Raw genomic sequence first — 15,791 nt, forward strand, 5'->3', positions numbered from 1 at the left:
AACATCCATGACATCTCCACATTATTACAAAATTGTTGCATTTGTTTTTAGGGTCGTAATCACAGCATTTGATAGAACAGCTATTCTGGCACCAAGCCTGTGCATGTTTCAAATTACTCTGTTTCTTTTGCCATTGATATCAGTTATCACTGTTGCCTGCGCCTGTATACAGCAAGAGAAAAAATTTTGCTGATAGAAATTGTTTTTTTTTTAATTTCCAGACGTTGGCTGCAAGTATAGATACTTCAGATACTAGGCTTTCCATTGTGCCAAGAAAATGGGAGTGCTTGAAAATCAGTTGTCCGTCCATTTTAAAAAGAAGCAGGGGACATAAATTTTCCCAATATAAACTTACAGACCATGTTTCTGTGTGTGTGCGGGCTTGTATATGTGCATTTACATGTGCATTATCAGCATCACACATGCACAGGGTGTTCTAGCCACACATGCGCCCATCTCTAATTAATAAAGATGGGAGATTTGATATATGTTGTCACTTTTGCTGGTGAATATTTCTAGCAGTGGCAGAGCATCAGAATTTGTATAGTATTTGCCAATAATTATAATTTTGAAGAACTTTTCCTGTTGTATGCATGTTCAGAAACCTTTCTTCTTTTTCCTTTGTGCGTTATCACTGATCACTCGGGCAGCAGTTGCTGGTTTTATTGCATTTAGAAATTTAATCTGCAGACATCTGTAAGAAGGCATCCAATTTTACGCACTTCACTCATCTTGATACATAAGAATGAAAGCATTTGCTCGTACTGCACAGCAGTGGCAATCAAGCAGTCAGCAAAGGCATGTGTGTTTAACTTGGCCATGCATTGACGAAGTATTTCAAATATTACATTGCATGCTACTCTATGCATGCGTGGTTTGCAGTCACCAGAACATCGAGTGTTGCTGAGGTGCCTGGGCAGACAAAGCAGTTCAAGCGATCTGGGAGCTCACCAGAGTTTTCTGCCAAGGTAAGTGGAACACGTGCATAGTTATGCTAGTGATTTCACTTTTGTTTGCGATTGGTTGTCTTCAGGCTGACCGTCCTCAAGTGCCTTCCTCTGCTTCGTCAGATGTTTCTGATGCACCAATTGACGTGGTGTCAAAGTGCAAGAACTACTCACGAGACACTCTCCTTCAGTTGTCACACTCACCATTTGCCACACAGATGCCACCAGATTTCCCTTCATTGGACCCTGAAGTGGCAAACTTAATGGTGAAGCAGGTATGTATGGAAGCACAGAACATTTCATGAACCAGGATATCCTTTTCAGAAGAGATAATTAAGAATATAATTGCCTTCCTTCTGAATATGAACACTGCTTTCGTGGTTTCTTTCATCCCCTTCTTTTTATTATTGTACGTGCCTTAACGTTACTCTGGAAAGGTCATTTTATAGTTTATAGTTGACATTAAAATATGCTTTTAGTGATGTCTAGGGGTATGTGAGCAGCAGTTTTTAACACCAAATCAAATAGAATGAAATCGTGTTAAAAGTGAATCGAATATTGAATATTTTTGAGATAGTTTGCAAATGATGTACAGTTTTGTTACCATTCATTCGAGGTGTGCGAACACAAAGTAGATTTCAAATCGAATGTTTAATGAAGTCAAGACAAAAAACCGAATATCCAATTGAATATCGGGAAATTTAGCACAAATGTTTGTGCTTCCAAATTTTGTGCAAGAAGCAGTGCTGCACATGCTCAGGAGGCTAATCACATTACTTAACAAGAATCTTGCTAGCTGTCAGTAACTCGGGTATCTATGAGTCGAGGTGCATAGTATGCTCTACTCTTATTAAAGGAAACAACAAATTAGCACGCCAGCACTGGTAACAACTCAGTTCGTATACGAAGGTCTGAAAAATATTTTTTAGCGATATAATGTCTGTCTAATAGAATTGAGTGCTTTTCTCCCTCTGAAGGTGAAGAAATAGCGAAGATGCCTTATACCCCTGACACACGGGCAAAACTAAAGTCCTTTCCAGTAAACCCCTTTTGCTACTCTGAAGGACCCTTTGCAGAAAGGAGTTGCGGCGATGACACACGGCACCGCACTGAACTTCTTTAGGTAGTTCCTCAGATGAACGCTGCAAGAAAAATAGCGCTGGCTGTTAAAGCCACAAGAGAGAAAACATTCTTAAAAAGCTGTGTATTTAATTACACTTAGCTACTGTAGAACCTAAAAATATATTTTTTTCATTGTTGATGGCTAATAATGCTTATAGTCGTTTATTTTATTCGCGTTTTTGCGTTGCTAGCTGCCGTTTAACTTGGTCCAGCAACTATGTGCAGCCGGTGTTTTACTGTGCGTGCTGTTTATTCTGGTGATGCCCACGTTTCTGTCGTCCTTTCTCACGTCTTTGTCGTCCCTTCCTTTGTGCGCACAGGCGTAACGCGTTTTATTCAATATGTTATTCCAACAACTGTGGTTTCTTCTGGGTATTTCCTGCGGGCGCTGATTGTGCAGTCTCCATCTCGGGACGTGAACACACCACATGCGCACAGCAAACGACGACGACACTGCCGGAATACAACATGGCGGCACTAGCGACGTTATGCGAGCGTTTGAGAGTATAGCTAGAGGAAATCTTCACTATTCGACAAATTGTATTACCGCTAACAATTAAAACATTTTCGCAAGGTAAAGAAAATACCTATGGGCACCGTAGTTGTGTGGCAGGTTTCCTTCTATTGACTAGTTGTGCACGCTGTGTGCGAGAGTAACTCCTTTTCCGCTCGAAAAGTAGTTGCGCGATCTCCTTTCCCGAAAAGGAACTTTGCCGTAAAGGAGATACTCTTTTGTTGTGTGTCACTGCACTTGAACGCCTTTCCTGTAGATGTCCTCTTACCTAAAGGACTTTAGAGTGCCCATGTGTCAGGGGTATTATATACCAATGGACGAGAAGAAAGGGGGTTAACCGAGGGGCCTGATTTTTATTAGTCATATCAGAAGAAGCCAACAAACACTGACACCAAGGACAACATAGGGGAAATTACTTGTGCTTTAATAAATGAAATAAAGAAACAATAAATGAATGGAAATTAAAGTGAATGAAAAAACAACTTGCCGCAGGTGGGAACCGAACCCATAACCTTCGCATTTCGCGTGCGATGCTCTACCAATTGAGCTACCGTGGCGTCGTTTTCCAATCCACTTTCTTGGGTATTTATGTGTCCTAGTAGAACCCTGGGAGTGTTAGCCAGCACCACCATTCACAGACCTTGGCGGCGGACGTGAAACGTCCTTTTTGCCACAGGCGTCACGAGAACGTGATCTTTTTTTTTTTTTTTTTGGTGAAGGCAACTGGTCAATAAACCCACATATGCTACCTGAAGGCATCAATGTTGCCGGATTCGAGACCCTCGTTATGTAATCAATGAGAAGGTTGTGGGTTCGGTTCCCACCTGCAGCAAGTTGTTTTTTCATCCACTTTAATTTCCATTCATTTATCGTTTCTTTATTTCATTTATTAAAGCACAAGTAATTTCCCCTATGTTGTCCTTGGTGTCAGTGTTTGTTGGCTTCTTCTGATATGACTAATAAAAATCGGGCCCCTCGGTTAACCACCTTTCTTCTCATTGATTACATAACGAGGGTCTCGAGTCCGGCAACATTGATGCCTTCAGGTAGCATATGTGGGTTTATTGACCAGTTGCCTTCACCCCCCCCAAAAAAAAGATCACGTTCTCGTGACGCCTGTGGCAAAAAGGACGTTCCACGTCCGCCGCCAAGGTCTGTGAGTGGTGGCGCTGGCCAACACTCCCAGGGTTCTACTAGGACACGTAAATACCCAAGAAAATGGATTGGAAAATGACGCCGCGGTAGCTCAATTGGTAGAGCATCGCACGCAAAATGCGAAGGTTGTGGGTTCGGTTCCCACCTGCGGCAAGTTGTTTTTGCATCCACTTTAATTTCCATTCATTTATCATTTCTTTATTTCATTTATTAAAGCACAAGTAATTTCCCCTATGTTGTCTTTGGTGTCAGTGTTTGTTGGCTTCTTATATACCAATGTGGTTTTCAGTTTAATAGTGGGCCATACTGTGCTTAATGGCAATCTTCTGTTGTTTAGAAAGTATTGCTTTCCAGTTTTATTGCAGAAAACAGGAGGGTTCTTACATCTTTATGGCAGGTGGTTTCTGTAGGTTATCGTAAGCTTGTTAAGGCCAATCTGCATGGCAGACAAAAGGGGGGAATGCACGTCACGTTACTCAGTAGCGCTCAGCGTGGTCATCGGCGCCAACAGCAAGAAGTTCTCAAATCGGAAGGCCCACAGAAAGATCCCCCCCCCTCTTTTCTTGGCTGTTGGCGTCATCATCCGTATCCATCTGGCATCTGTGTAAACGCATCTACAGCCAGGGGTTAGTGCCCTGTCACATGATATTGTGGCGCAGGTGAGATGTAGGTGAAGGATATATTTCCAGAATATTTACAAAGAAAGCTAGGGCAATAGAAAATATCCGATAAGGCTCACGTGCAAGCATCCTCATCTTCGTCTTCATTGCCCTGCAAAGCCTAGCATTCATCCATCCATGTTCAGATCGCTCTGCAACATCACCCTCCAGCAGCACAAGTGCCGTCCTGGCAGCACCTTGTAGGGCCCTGTGTGACACGAGAGGAGCTTCTCTGATAGGCCAACGCGGTGGCATGGTGACCATAGGAGGACCAGAGAGCCAAGCGTGAAGTGCTCACTTCTGTGTCTGCTGTCGAAATTGGACTTTTTGGGATTCGTTCGAAGCACAGGGTTGGTCGTGGACAAGTTGACAAGCTGCACGGGCTCGAGCAATGACGCTACTGGCGTATTCAGTAGGCAAGTGAGGAGCCAACGAAAGGAGAGTCTCGAATGGCAATGCAGGATATCGGCCAAACAGTAAATAAAATGGTGAATATTCAGCGGTGTCATGCCGTGACGAATTGTACGCGAAGGTAACAAATAGTAATGTGCTGTCCCAGTCACGGTGATCAGATGAAGCATACATGGCCAGCATCTCAGTTAGTGTTTGGTTCAGGCGCTCGGTCAATCCATTCGTTTGTGGATGATAAGCGGTAGTGAGCTTATGTTCAGTAAAGCAGGCGTGAAGGATGTCATTTACCACTCTTGAGATGAAGTACCTCCTGCAGTCGGTGAAAAGCTGCTGAGGATCACCATGATGGAGAATTACGTCGTAGAGGAGAAAGTCAGCGATGTCTGTAGAACGGCTTGTCGGCAATGCCCTGGTGATTGCGAAGCGCGTGGCCGAGTCTGTCGCGACCGCAACCCATTTATTTCTCGAGATGGACATAGGGAAAGGGCCTATAAAAGGTCAAAGCCGACGCGGAAGAATGGCTCTGCAGGTATATCAATAGGTCTGCAGGCAGCGCTGAAGGGCGCTTGCGGCACTGGCAGCCTTCACAAGCATTCATGTCGTCGCTTGTTTACGCCAGCACCAATGCCGGATGCTGTGGTAACTATGCGAGACACCTACATGACCGGCAGTTGCGTCGTGAAGCTGGTGAAGAAGGCTGGAGCGTAGATGGAGAGGTAGGACAAGCAGCAGCTCTGGGCCATCTGAGCTGAGGTAACGACCATACAGAACATTGTCGTGTAGTTCAAATAGGCGAACAGAATGGTCTGGTGATATAGAGGTTAGAGGGTCGATGGTGAGCCGTAAAGATGTGTCTCGTCACTGCTCAGTGGGGATATCATCTGAAGCAAGGATAGACAGTGTGCAGGCATCTAAATCAGGGTCAGTGAGGTCGGGAGCATCAACAGGGTGGCTTGACAAGCAATCTGCATCTTGGTGCAATTGTCCAGGCTTGTAGTGCACAATAAACGAGTATTCTTGGAGCTGTAGTGCCCAGCGGCCAAGACTTCCGAACGGATCCTTGAGCGACGAGAGCCAGCAGAGGGCATCATGGTCAGTAATCACAGAAAATGTTTGGCCTAGCAAGTAAAGTCTAAATTCAGTGACAGCCCTTACTAAATAAAGCCAGGCACTCGTGTTCAGTGATGGAAAAGTTCCATTCGAGTGATGAAAGAAATCAACTGGCGTAGGCGATGACATGTTCCTTGCCGTGCTGTTTTTGGCCAAGGACAGCCCCAGTTCCATAACCACTGGCATCGGTGGGAAGTTCTGTAGGTGATGAGGGGTCGAAATGGGCCAGTATAGTATTGGTGGTGTAGTGAGTAGGTGGATGAGGGCAGAAAACGAACCTGCTTGTTCAGGTCTCCACACGAAAGGAACCTGCTTCAAGAGTTCAGTAAGAGTGCAGGCGATGTCTGTGAAATTTCGGGCAAAGCGATGAAAGTAGGAAAGTAATCCTACAAAACTCCAGGCGTCGTTGGCTGAGCATGGCACGGGAAATGGTTGCACTGCTTGCACCTTGTCGGGAGTCTGGTTGAACACCGGCAGCACTGACCAGGTTATCAAGCATAGTCATCTGGCGTCGCCCGAAATGACACTTGGCAGAGTTCAGCTGAAGATTGGCTCGATGGAAGACGGCAAGAACGGCTGATAAATGGGTAAAGCGGCTGTCAAACATAGGCAAGCAGACAATGACATCGTCTAAATAGCTTAAACAGATGGACCAATTATGTCCCCGAAGCAGAGAATCCATCGTACGTTCGAAAGTTGCTGGGGCATCATACAGTCCGAACAGCATGACCATGAATTGGTACAGGCCATCTCGCGTAATAAAGGCAGTTTTTACGTGGCTCATAGGATCGACTGGAATCTGTCAATAGCCAGACCGAAGGTCGATGGACGAAAAATATTGGACTCTATAAAGGCAGTCGAGGGCGTCATCAATGCGAGGCAAGAGGTAGACGTCTTTATGAGTTACTTTGTTCAAATTCCGATAACACAGAAATGCCAGTTGCCATCCTCCTTTTTCATGAGCATGACGGGGGAAATCGACGGGCTAGACGAAGGTTTGATGATGTCTTTTGCATACAATTTTGTCGACCTAGTTCTGGATGACTTGATGTTCGTAATGAAATACGCTGTATGGATGCCGGTGTATAGGGTTGGCGTCACTAGTGTTTATTTGATGAGTCACGACAGATGTTTGGCCTATAGGGCAGCCATCAAAATCAGAGATGTCGCGATAGAATGACAGGATGCGGTAGAGATGTCAAGCTTGCGCCTGGATCAGCTTGGGAGCAATCATCTTGTTAATGTCGTCGAGAGACAAAGGAGTGAAGTTGACGGAGCAAGAAGGCTGTGAAACATCTGCATCCAAAGCGGCAATCTTGCTGGGGTCAAGTACGGAAATGGTGGCCAGCGACAAGCCTTAAGGAATAATAACCTTAGTCATCAGCTGACGTTGGGAAAGGGAACGACCTCTGTATTGTCATCAATGGAAATAGTGTGAGCAAGGGCGACATCGTGGCCTAACAGAACACTGATAATCGGAGACAAGACGTAGTTGCCATCGGGCATATCACGTGAAGACGTTAAAGTAACATATGTAGCAGCTTGAGACGGCAAGTGAACGGGATGGCAAGAGCATAAGCATGGTGGTATGCCGGCTGGAATATCAAGAAGGTGGGGCAGCTCAACCTGACGAGCACCGGTCACACAATCAATGAGGGCAGAATGGCTGGACAAAAAAATCGAAGCCGAGGATCAGATTACGGGGGCACGTCTCAATGGCGGCAAATTGGACTGAAGTGGGATGACCAGCAATGCAGACGCGGGCAGTGGACATCCCAAGAATGGCAGGAGTCCCTCCATCAGCGGTGCGAAGCATGCGGAAAGCGGAAGGCGTGATCACTTTATGAAGGCGACGACGGAGATCTGCACTCATTACAGAGGTATGCACCCCACTGTCAATGAGTGCTGAAATAGCGACGCCATCAACATCAGCGTCTCACAGGCTTCGTCTCGTCGGCAGCCTTAGAGGAGGATTTGTGGTGCTGGTGACCGCACGGTGACGGTGAGTGACTATATCCTTGTGGGACCATCGGCGTTGGGGAAATACAAGTGTATTGAAGGTGGGAAGCAGTTGGCTGTCTGGATGGCAGTAAGGGGTTGACGGCGTTCAAGGCAGCGAGGGCCAGTAAGTGATGCAGTAACGGCCGACGTAGCTGATACGGTGAGAAAGCGTATCGGTTGATTGTCAGAGGTTCTCCACACAGCAGGGTCGTGATATTGTGTAGGAAATTGCTGCTCTCGACAGGATAGGGGCAGATGCTATGAAGTTTGTGTTGGGCTGGCCACGGTGCAAACAGAGTGAATGCCTACATTGGCAAGCTCCTGCCGTGCAATGGCTTGGACATGGGGAGTCATAATCGAGCTCGAGTCATCGGTGTGAACTGGGGCAGGGGTCATGACCTCAAGTTTACGGCGCACAATCCGTGTCAGCCGTTCTGATGGAACTGACGGCTATGCTACCAAATGGTCTTCGCAAGAGGACATTGCCACCGTATTGGGAAGCCGGACAAACGCTTGGCCATCACGCCGGCTTTTAGCCTGCTCAAAGCGCCGGCACTCCTTTATAATAGCGTCGACTGTAGAGAAATTTTTGCACATTAAAAGGTTGAAGGCATCATCGGCGATCCCTTTCAAGATATGCCCCACCTTGTCATCCTCTGTTATCTCGGCATTGGCCTTTTGGCATAGCAATAACACATCTTCTATTCACGAGACGTAGTACAAGATGTAGGGTTTTGTAGACATCTGCACACGTAACATGAGCATCTTTTTTGGTGCGATCTTTCAGCCAGTGGGCTTCCCTAACAAGTCTCGTAGTTTTTCTTTGCAGATGTCCCAGCTCCCGATCTCAGCTTCGTGGTTATCGAGCCATACTTTCGCAGAGCCTTTGAGATAGAATATATTTGCCAACATAGGGTAGGGCCCCATCGGTTGTTAGCACTCACGCGTTCATACTCTGCCAGCTGATCTTCAACGTTCGCTTCACCGGAACGAACCGCAGAACATGCCATGATCCTGGAGTTACACCAGCATGACCGTTGAAGTGGCAGGCACTGATGTAGGCTCCGCGTCTTCTGCCATTGCAGACAGATGCCCAAAACGACGACCGCTGGGCAGTTCCGTTGCAAGACATGATGTACCCCGTACGTCCACCACAGTGTGACAGAGGCGAGAGAGAGAGAAACATTTATTTCAACCATCGAGGTTGTTGCTCTTGAGGTCAAGTGGGTGGTGTCCTCATTCCAGGGCTCCACTGACCATGGCTGCTCGACAAACTTGCTGGACAAGCGCAGAGGCGAGATGTAGGCGAAGGATATATTTCCACAGTATCTACAAGGAAAGCTAGGGCAAGAGATGTCTGATCCGGCCCATGTGCAAGTGTCCTCATCGTCGTCTTTATCGCTCTGCCAAGCCTTGCATTCATCCACATATGGATCGCTGCATAACAATATTTTCGAGCCAGCTATGTAAATCCAAAGCTAGTATTCAAAGCTCAAAGCTATGAAAAAGTGAGCGTTGTACGCCTACGAACGGCGTTCGGAATTAGGGGCCACCGTATGGTATTTTTCAAAGAGGGCAGCCGTGAACATCGACAGTCATCTTATGCACTTGTTTTCATTGGCGAGGCGGTTTGTCGGCTTTCTAAGGATCATGCAATCATTGTAAATAGATCTGTGTTCATTCGGTAGCCTTAACTTTACTCGCCGACAGCCGACGACGCAGAAGCTCTCATTAGTCCTAACAAGCTAGACAGTGTGGCGAAATGGTGTGGTCGGGACGAAAATTTGCTGCCGGCCGATATGACAATGGGCCACAAACCGTCACGGAAAGCTTGTCGCTAATATCTTCTTACTGGTGGCTTATCAGTGATCAGTCGTGAGATCACACATACGAGTTAGATTCATGGCTGTTGAAGCGACGTTTGGGTCCGTGGTCGACCAGCTGGCAACTACTGCAAGCATGCATGCCAAGTTCGTCTGTGTGCTCGCATGTAGGTGGAAAGCTGGGAACTGCGCGAATCTATGAAACTTGTGTATTCACTGCGATCAGCGTGCCTTCTGGTGACTAATTGGCCCGATCTTCACACATGCTTCCATGCTTTCCTCACGCGCTGCTTTTGTTGTGCCCTCTGTTCGCATAGCGTTAAATCATTTCAATCGGTCTGAACGACCTGGGCAAACCTTATACCGATAAAGATTGTGCGCCGTAGGAATGCTGTGCGCATCGGGGCATCGACCTGCATGGCCGAGTCATTCACCTAAGGTACTGATGTTCGAATAATCGAATTTTAGATGTTGGATTCGCGAATCGAATTATTCGAACATTCACTATTCGATTCGAAATCGAGTATTTGTACATCAAACAATTTTGACATCCTGGTAATCGGAACAGTAGAAAGTTTGCCATTACACTGCACATTATAAAGGGTGCATGAAAGCACAAAGGAAGCATTGGGAATGACAGCAGATTATTTGCTAATTTGGGGCTCTTCGGAAAATATGTGGTCATGCATTATTATGTGAAGTTTATAAAGGTAACCTTGTGGACCAATTAATAAAACACCTTTTCCCTAGCTCAAAATTGTTGTGGCAGATGGCGCCAATATTGTAATGAAGTATGTTACAATGAAACATATCCTGATTTAGTTTAATGAGAGGACATTGGTCCTAAATTTAAGATACAGTGAAACCTCATTAAACCGTAGTTGGCCGGAGCTCGGAAAAAGTATGTACTAAACAGTAGCACTGCTTAACCAAAATAGCATGAGATCGCCCACTTACCTAAAACAGAAGAGTTACAAAAACAGAAGAGAGAGTGTGATGAAAGGGGAAAAAACGTCCAGTATTTATTTACTTTGCGCGGCAAAAGTGTTATTTTCGTTTGATGCCGCGGCGGCTCAGCAGCAACAACAGCAGCCTCAAACTTACTGAAGCTGCGAGCCAGCTTTTCAACCAGCCCCCTCTTCTCGGCAAACCCTCACATTGCAGCTTCCTCGTTAGTGTTGCATATTCTCCGTGCGCGGGCGCAGTAGTGTTGCAGAAGTTGCGGGGCACCTTTTCATTGCATGGTGCTGTTCTTGTCGCGACGATTGCATTCGTGAGGCTGACGTAATGCACAGCTTCTACCACTGTCGGGCCTGAATCGCCCGTGCTGTCGCTTTCCGTGTCATCCTTATCACTGTCGCTAGGCGAAACTTCGGCGCAACAGTGGCAACGATGGCGAAAAGTCGAACCTCGCAGCCGACATCTCTTCGCGGTCACAGCAGTGCTGCCATGCAACTTCTTGACATTCCAAATGCCACGCACCGTAGTCAACACTAGACCCATGTCGCGTGCCAGCGCCGACTTCTTCGTGTCACGTTCGACAGCACGAACGATGTCTAATTTTTCATTTATGCTGAGCACCCAGCGTCTTTTTTATCTGAGCTTCGGCATGACGCGAATCCTCGCTTACATGACGCCAGAACGCTCTTTGGGGCGGCGCCGAAATGATGTTGATGTTGATGTGGCTTCACGCGCAAACGCACAGGGCGCTTGGAGGCCGTTGTTCAGATCTCTGAGGCTTGTTGTTCTGCCGGGCCGCCCGATGGAGACAAAGCACCACAGTGTTTGCACGACGAAAAGTGGAAACACTACGTGTTAACCGATACGTATGCAATAAGCTGGTACGGTTTATGCGGATAGAAAACGCATTATGTTTAATGCCCACTGAGTCGGGGATTTGACTTTACTACTTTTAATACGAAACTACTGTTTAAGTGGGCACGGTTTAACGAGGTTTTACTGTAGTACCAAACAATACCCACTGCCAAATGTTGTATCTAAAGAACATCTTATTGTAAGTGATTGTGTTTAGCCAGAAAAGTCCGGCTAGTGATGCAGCATTACTTTATATTCACTGTCACTAGGATGAAATATATAGCATTTTTGCTTCTACTTCTTGTTTGATTGTGTGCAGTCAATGACAAAGTATTCGAAAGTATTCGTATATTGAAATAGGGACTTTTTGATTTGAGGACCTAATCGAGTAAGACAATATTCGATTCACTATTCAAAAGATTCAAATATTCAAAATTTTTAGTGGGGACATTTTGAAATGTTGCAATTTTGATCATGCTTTTTTTTAAGCATTTGAGGCATATAAATCTCATATTACTCCTGCTTTATCACATGAATTCATATTCGAAAGTTCCTAGATTAAAGCACATGTGACCAAACCTGAAGAAATGTTGCTTGGCCTGTTGGTGCAAGATAATAAATTATTAAATCTCAGCATGAAACTGATGACCACAAAAGAAAGAACGCATAAATGGCACAGCACCTCTTCTGTGTGTTTTCCTTCATGGTCATAGTGTCGAACCCTTGGAAAGTGAAGGTGACTGCCTTCTGGATTACCACAGGAGACCCACCATTATGTTTATATGGAAGTGGCAGGCGCAGGCAGGCAGGGAAGAAAGCTTTAAAAAAATAAGTAAAATGTTTATTGGGTGAACCTTAGTCTGCGAAAGCAAGGCACCTTGGCAGTGGTAGCTACTGACAGCATAGCCAGCAGTCAGTGAGTCGAATGGCACTGTGGGCTTTTGGCTCCTTGGGTATTTACTAGGGGTGCGTGAATAGGGATTTTTGAGGCTGAATCGAGTGTGAATCAAATAGTACCAGAAGCGAGTTGAATCGAATAGTTTTTAAATAGTGTTTAAATAATGAACGGCTCACAATTTATATAAAATGATGCTCACATCCTGGTATTCTTCAAGTTAACAACATTCTATCATTAAATGCTCATGGTATGTTATGAAGCGTAGTATAGTAAAAGCAGAAATGGAGCATTAGCAGCAAACAAGTAGTTTCTTTGCATTCACAGGACTCTTCAGAGAGTGTGAATTACCGCTGTATATATAGCTTGTAAAGTATGGCTACCAAAGCGACGTACCTGGGGGGCTATTCTGCAAGTCTCCACCTGACATGTCCATTTCGTCTATTTCTGAAGCTCTGATTAGCTGTGCTTTGTTACACGTCAGAAGGAGACAGGCAACCACAGCCAATCAGCACTTCATCAGCAGACGAAATGGTCATGTCCACTAGGTGGACACTTACAGAATACTCCCCCCCCCCCCCCCTCCTCCCCTGCTCCACTATGCAAGTCCTTATGTTTTATGTCTATACTATGCCTGTGGGGGTGAAAATTTACCGTACTTTTGCTCCTATTTTATGTTTAATTAGGGGCAGTTGACATTTTGAAATATTCGAAAAGTATTCGAAAAATATTTGCATTTACGAATAGTGACTATTCGATTCGTTATTCTAGAGCTTCAAATATTCGCACACCTCTATTAGTTACAGAGGATTATCTTGTTCTCAATCAACCAATGGTAATCATGAAAATTTAAAAGAAATGCTGCTGGCATCGTGTACATTCCCTACTCTAGGACCTACAACACTTATTGTCTAATGACATTCTGATACTATGTGTTTATCACATATAGGTAAGTGAAATCTTGATAACAGAGATAAATGTAGAGGAGAAGAAAAAACCGTCATCATAAAGAAATGTGACTGTAGGGCCCAACAATAGATTTTAGTCAGTTTGCATATGTGTGCTCTCAGAACTTTGGAAAGTGCTTGCATTTGTGTTCAATTCTTTTTTTTTTTTTTTTTTGTGGCCTATTATATGCCATAGCTCCTGAATGTGTGTTTCTGCCCTCTGCCTGCCTTTGCTTAATGCATATGTTAGCTTGCATGTTCTTTTCTGTGTTGTTCAGGCACTTGTTGCTGCTATATGTTTTTCCATTCTTTCGTTTAATTATTTATTATTATTATTTTCTTCGTCTTTTTTTTTTTAATTTTCTTTGCAAACACCACATGAAAGAACTTCCTTAGGCAGCTAGGCATGAGCATGTATTGCTACTGCGTTTTTTTTTTGTTTTTTTTTTTTTAGATTTAGAAGAAACAGTTTTATTGAACTGTAGTACTGTACACAAGAGAGTAGGGTATCAAGCTTTATGTCGTTATTGGATACTTTCCAAGCGAAGCTTGTATTGCCTCACTCGTGTCGGCATCGGTGTTGGTGTTTCCGTATGAAAAAACTCAAGCCACGCGAAAATAAGTCCTTGTCGGGCTGTGGATTCAAACCACTGACCTCTGGGCTGCAAGACCACCATGCTAACCGATTCAGCCACTGTGAATTCATCATACGCATCCTTTAAAGCGGGGTTTTATATGCATGAAGAAGTAGACGCAGCACAAGACGCGAGCCAATTACAGGCATCCCCTCCCTCTAGAGAAGGGAAAGGGCGTGATCACGTGCTCGCTCGCCTCATGCCCGCCGTTTACCGCCAGTTCAGGCCCTGCAGTCTGATGGGGAGGCCGCGTTTGGTTCGTTTTGCCGAAGAGCTGGCTGCGTTGAAGGAATGGCAGTGGGAGCGTGCCGCGCATCGTGCGTTTGACCTAAGAACAGGCGACATTTCATGAATGCCACCAGGAACTCGCTCGAGAAAGGACTCGTCGTCGAAGTGCCGACCTCGCCCGTGAGGGAGCGCGAAGCCAAACCGTTACGACAACGAAGAGCTGCGGATACTGAGCTTTGTTGGCACCCCTCCTCACAGTAGTGAAATGGCGGTCAACTTTTTCTTTTAAGATCTAGCTTTTGTTAGCTCATTCCTCAATTTCATGTGGGCGGTGTCTGCAGAGAGAGAGAGCAGTGCAGCGCAGACCATAGCAGCTTGCCAAAAGGGACTTCCATCGGTGGAAGTGCACACCCACCATCGAGAGGAGAGTTCAGTCACGGAATGCAACACTTAATTCCCTGCAAGACCACACGATGGTCTTGCCTTCCGTGCCTTCCAGACAATAGAACTCCTCGATTTTGCTTGCAGTATTGTGGAAGTTTTGTCGCGTTCCGACCTAATTTCTCTCTTCGTGAGTCAGTGTGGGCACAGGTATGTTATGCAGCATCACATTAACGAGGTAGTGTTTACAGGAGTGCCAGTGGTGGTGGCTTGCTCGGTATGCTGTTGCGTGCCCAACTGTGCCAGTATGTGCTTAAAAAGCCCGTGAGCACTGAAGCGTTATAGAGGAGCGTGGTAGTTTAAACCAGAATACTATAACACATTCTTTACACTGAATTCTCATGGAGGTAGCAGGACCTTTAGACCCCCAAGCAATGTGGCAAGCTTGAAATTGGGAGCGAAAACGCCTAACTCACACCACAGTTAACGCTTGAACATTCGCGTTTCATACTTGTAACCATCGTGCGAAATTTAGAAAAAAGAAAATGTTCTCTTTATTTTGCAGCATAAAAATGTTTCAGGGTTGTTATAAGTTGTTTTGCTATCTTGCATTGAGCAGCGCTCAGCTGAAGCATGTAGTAGGATTTTTATAACTGGCAGTTCATCAAGGGGCATACGAATTTGATTTTATTAAGTCAGGCTTTGCTTTGCTTTTCGTTGAGTTCATATCATTGAAAATATCATTTTAGTGCATGCCAATACAGGTCCTGTAGCAGCATTTGTACTGCATGTCTTCTGTGGCATTGTTTTGAAATCTTCGCGTGTGGTGTGCTTGAATTCCAAACAGTCTTCTTTTCCAAACTGCATGCTTGTCCACTGCATATGTTTGCCATATGTTTGCTTGAATAGTGCATCCATTATGAAATATCTCACTTGCTTGATGCATTGTGAAATGTGCCCCTCCTTTGTTTTTTAGTAGCTATCCTTACCCACCATGTGGCTCAAACCTGTTTTTGCTGCTTTTTGCAAGCTTTTGCTACATTTTGCTTGCTGTCAATTCATGTCTGGTCCCTCTTTGAGCTTATAGTCGAATGATCATGTCAATGTTTGTTGGGCCTGTGCATGTCTTGCACTTTTCTTATGGTCAT

At 45.2% G+C, this 15,791-nt stretch overlaps 1 protein-coding gene and 1 non-coding gene across 9 annotated transcripts in view; both read left to right on the forward strand.

Annotated features, from left to right (window-relative positions):
* LOC126546314 (eukaryotic translation initiation factor 4E-binding protein Mextli-like) overlaps window positions 1-15,791 on the forward strand; it is a 100,620-nt gene that overhangs the window by 78,263 nt on the left and 6,566 nt on the right. For all 8 annotated transcript variants that reach the window (XR_011892488.1, XM_055061685.2, XM_072286185.1 and 5 more), the window contains 2 exons: window positions 883-968; window positions 1,034-1,222. Coding sequence is in view for 7 of the 8 variants with exons in the window: in XM_055061685.2 (XP_054917660.1) it covers window positions 883-968; window positions 1,034-1,222 (275 nt within the window). In the remaining variant the exon portion in view is untranslated. The remainder of the gene's footprint in view (window positions 1-882; window positions 969-1,033; window positions 1,223-15,791) is intronic.
* On the forward strand, window positions 3,819-3,891 carry TRNAL-CAA (transfer RNA leucine (anticodon CAA)). Its single transcript has one exon. It is a non-coding gene; the product is annotated as a tRNA-Leu (tRNA).

Source organism: Dermacentor andersoni, chromosome 1, assembly GCF_023375885.2.
Source record: "Dermacentor andersoni chromosome 1, qqDerAnde1_hic_scaffold, whole genome shotgun sequence".
In the NCBI taxonomy this organism is placed as follows: Eukaryota; Metazoa; Arthropoda; class Arachnida; order Ixodida; family Ixodidae; genus Dermacentor; species Dermacentor andersoni.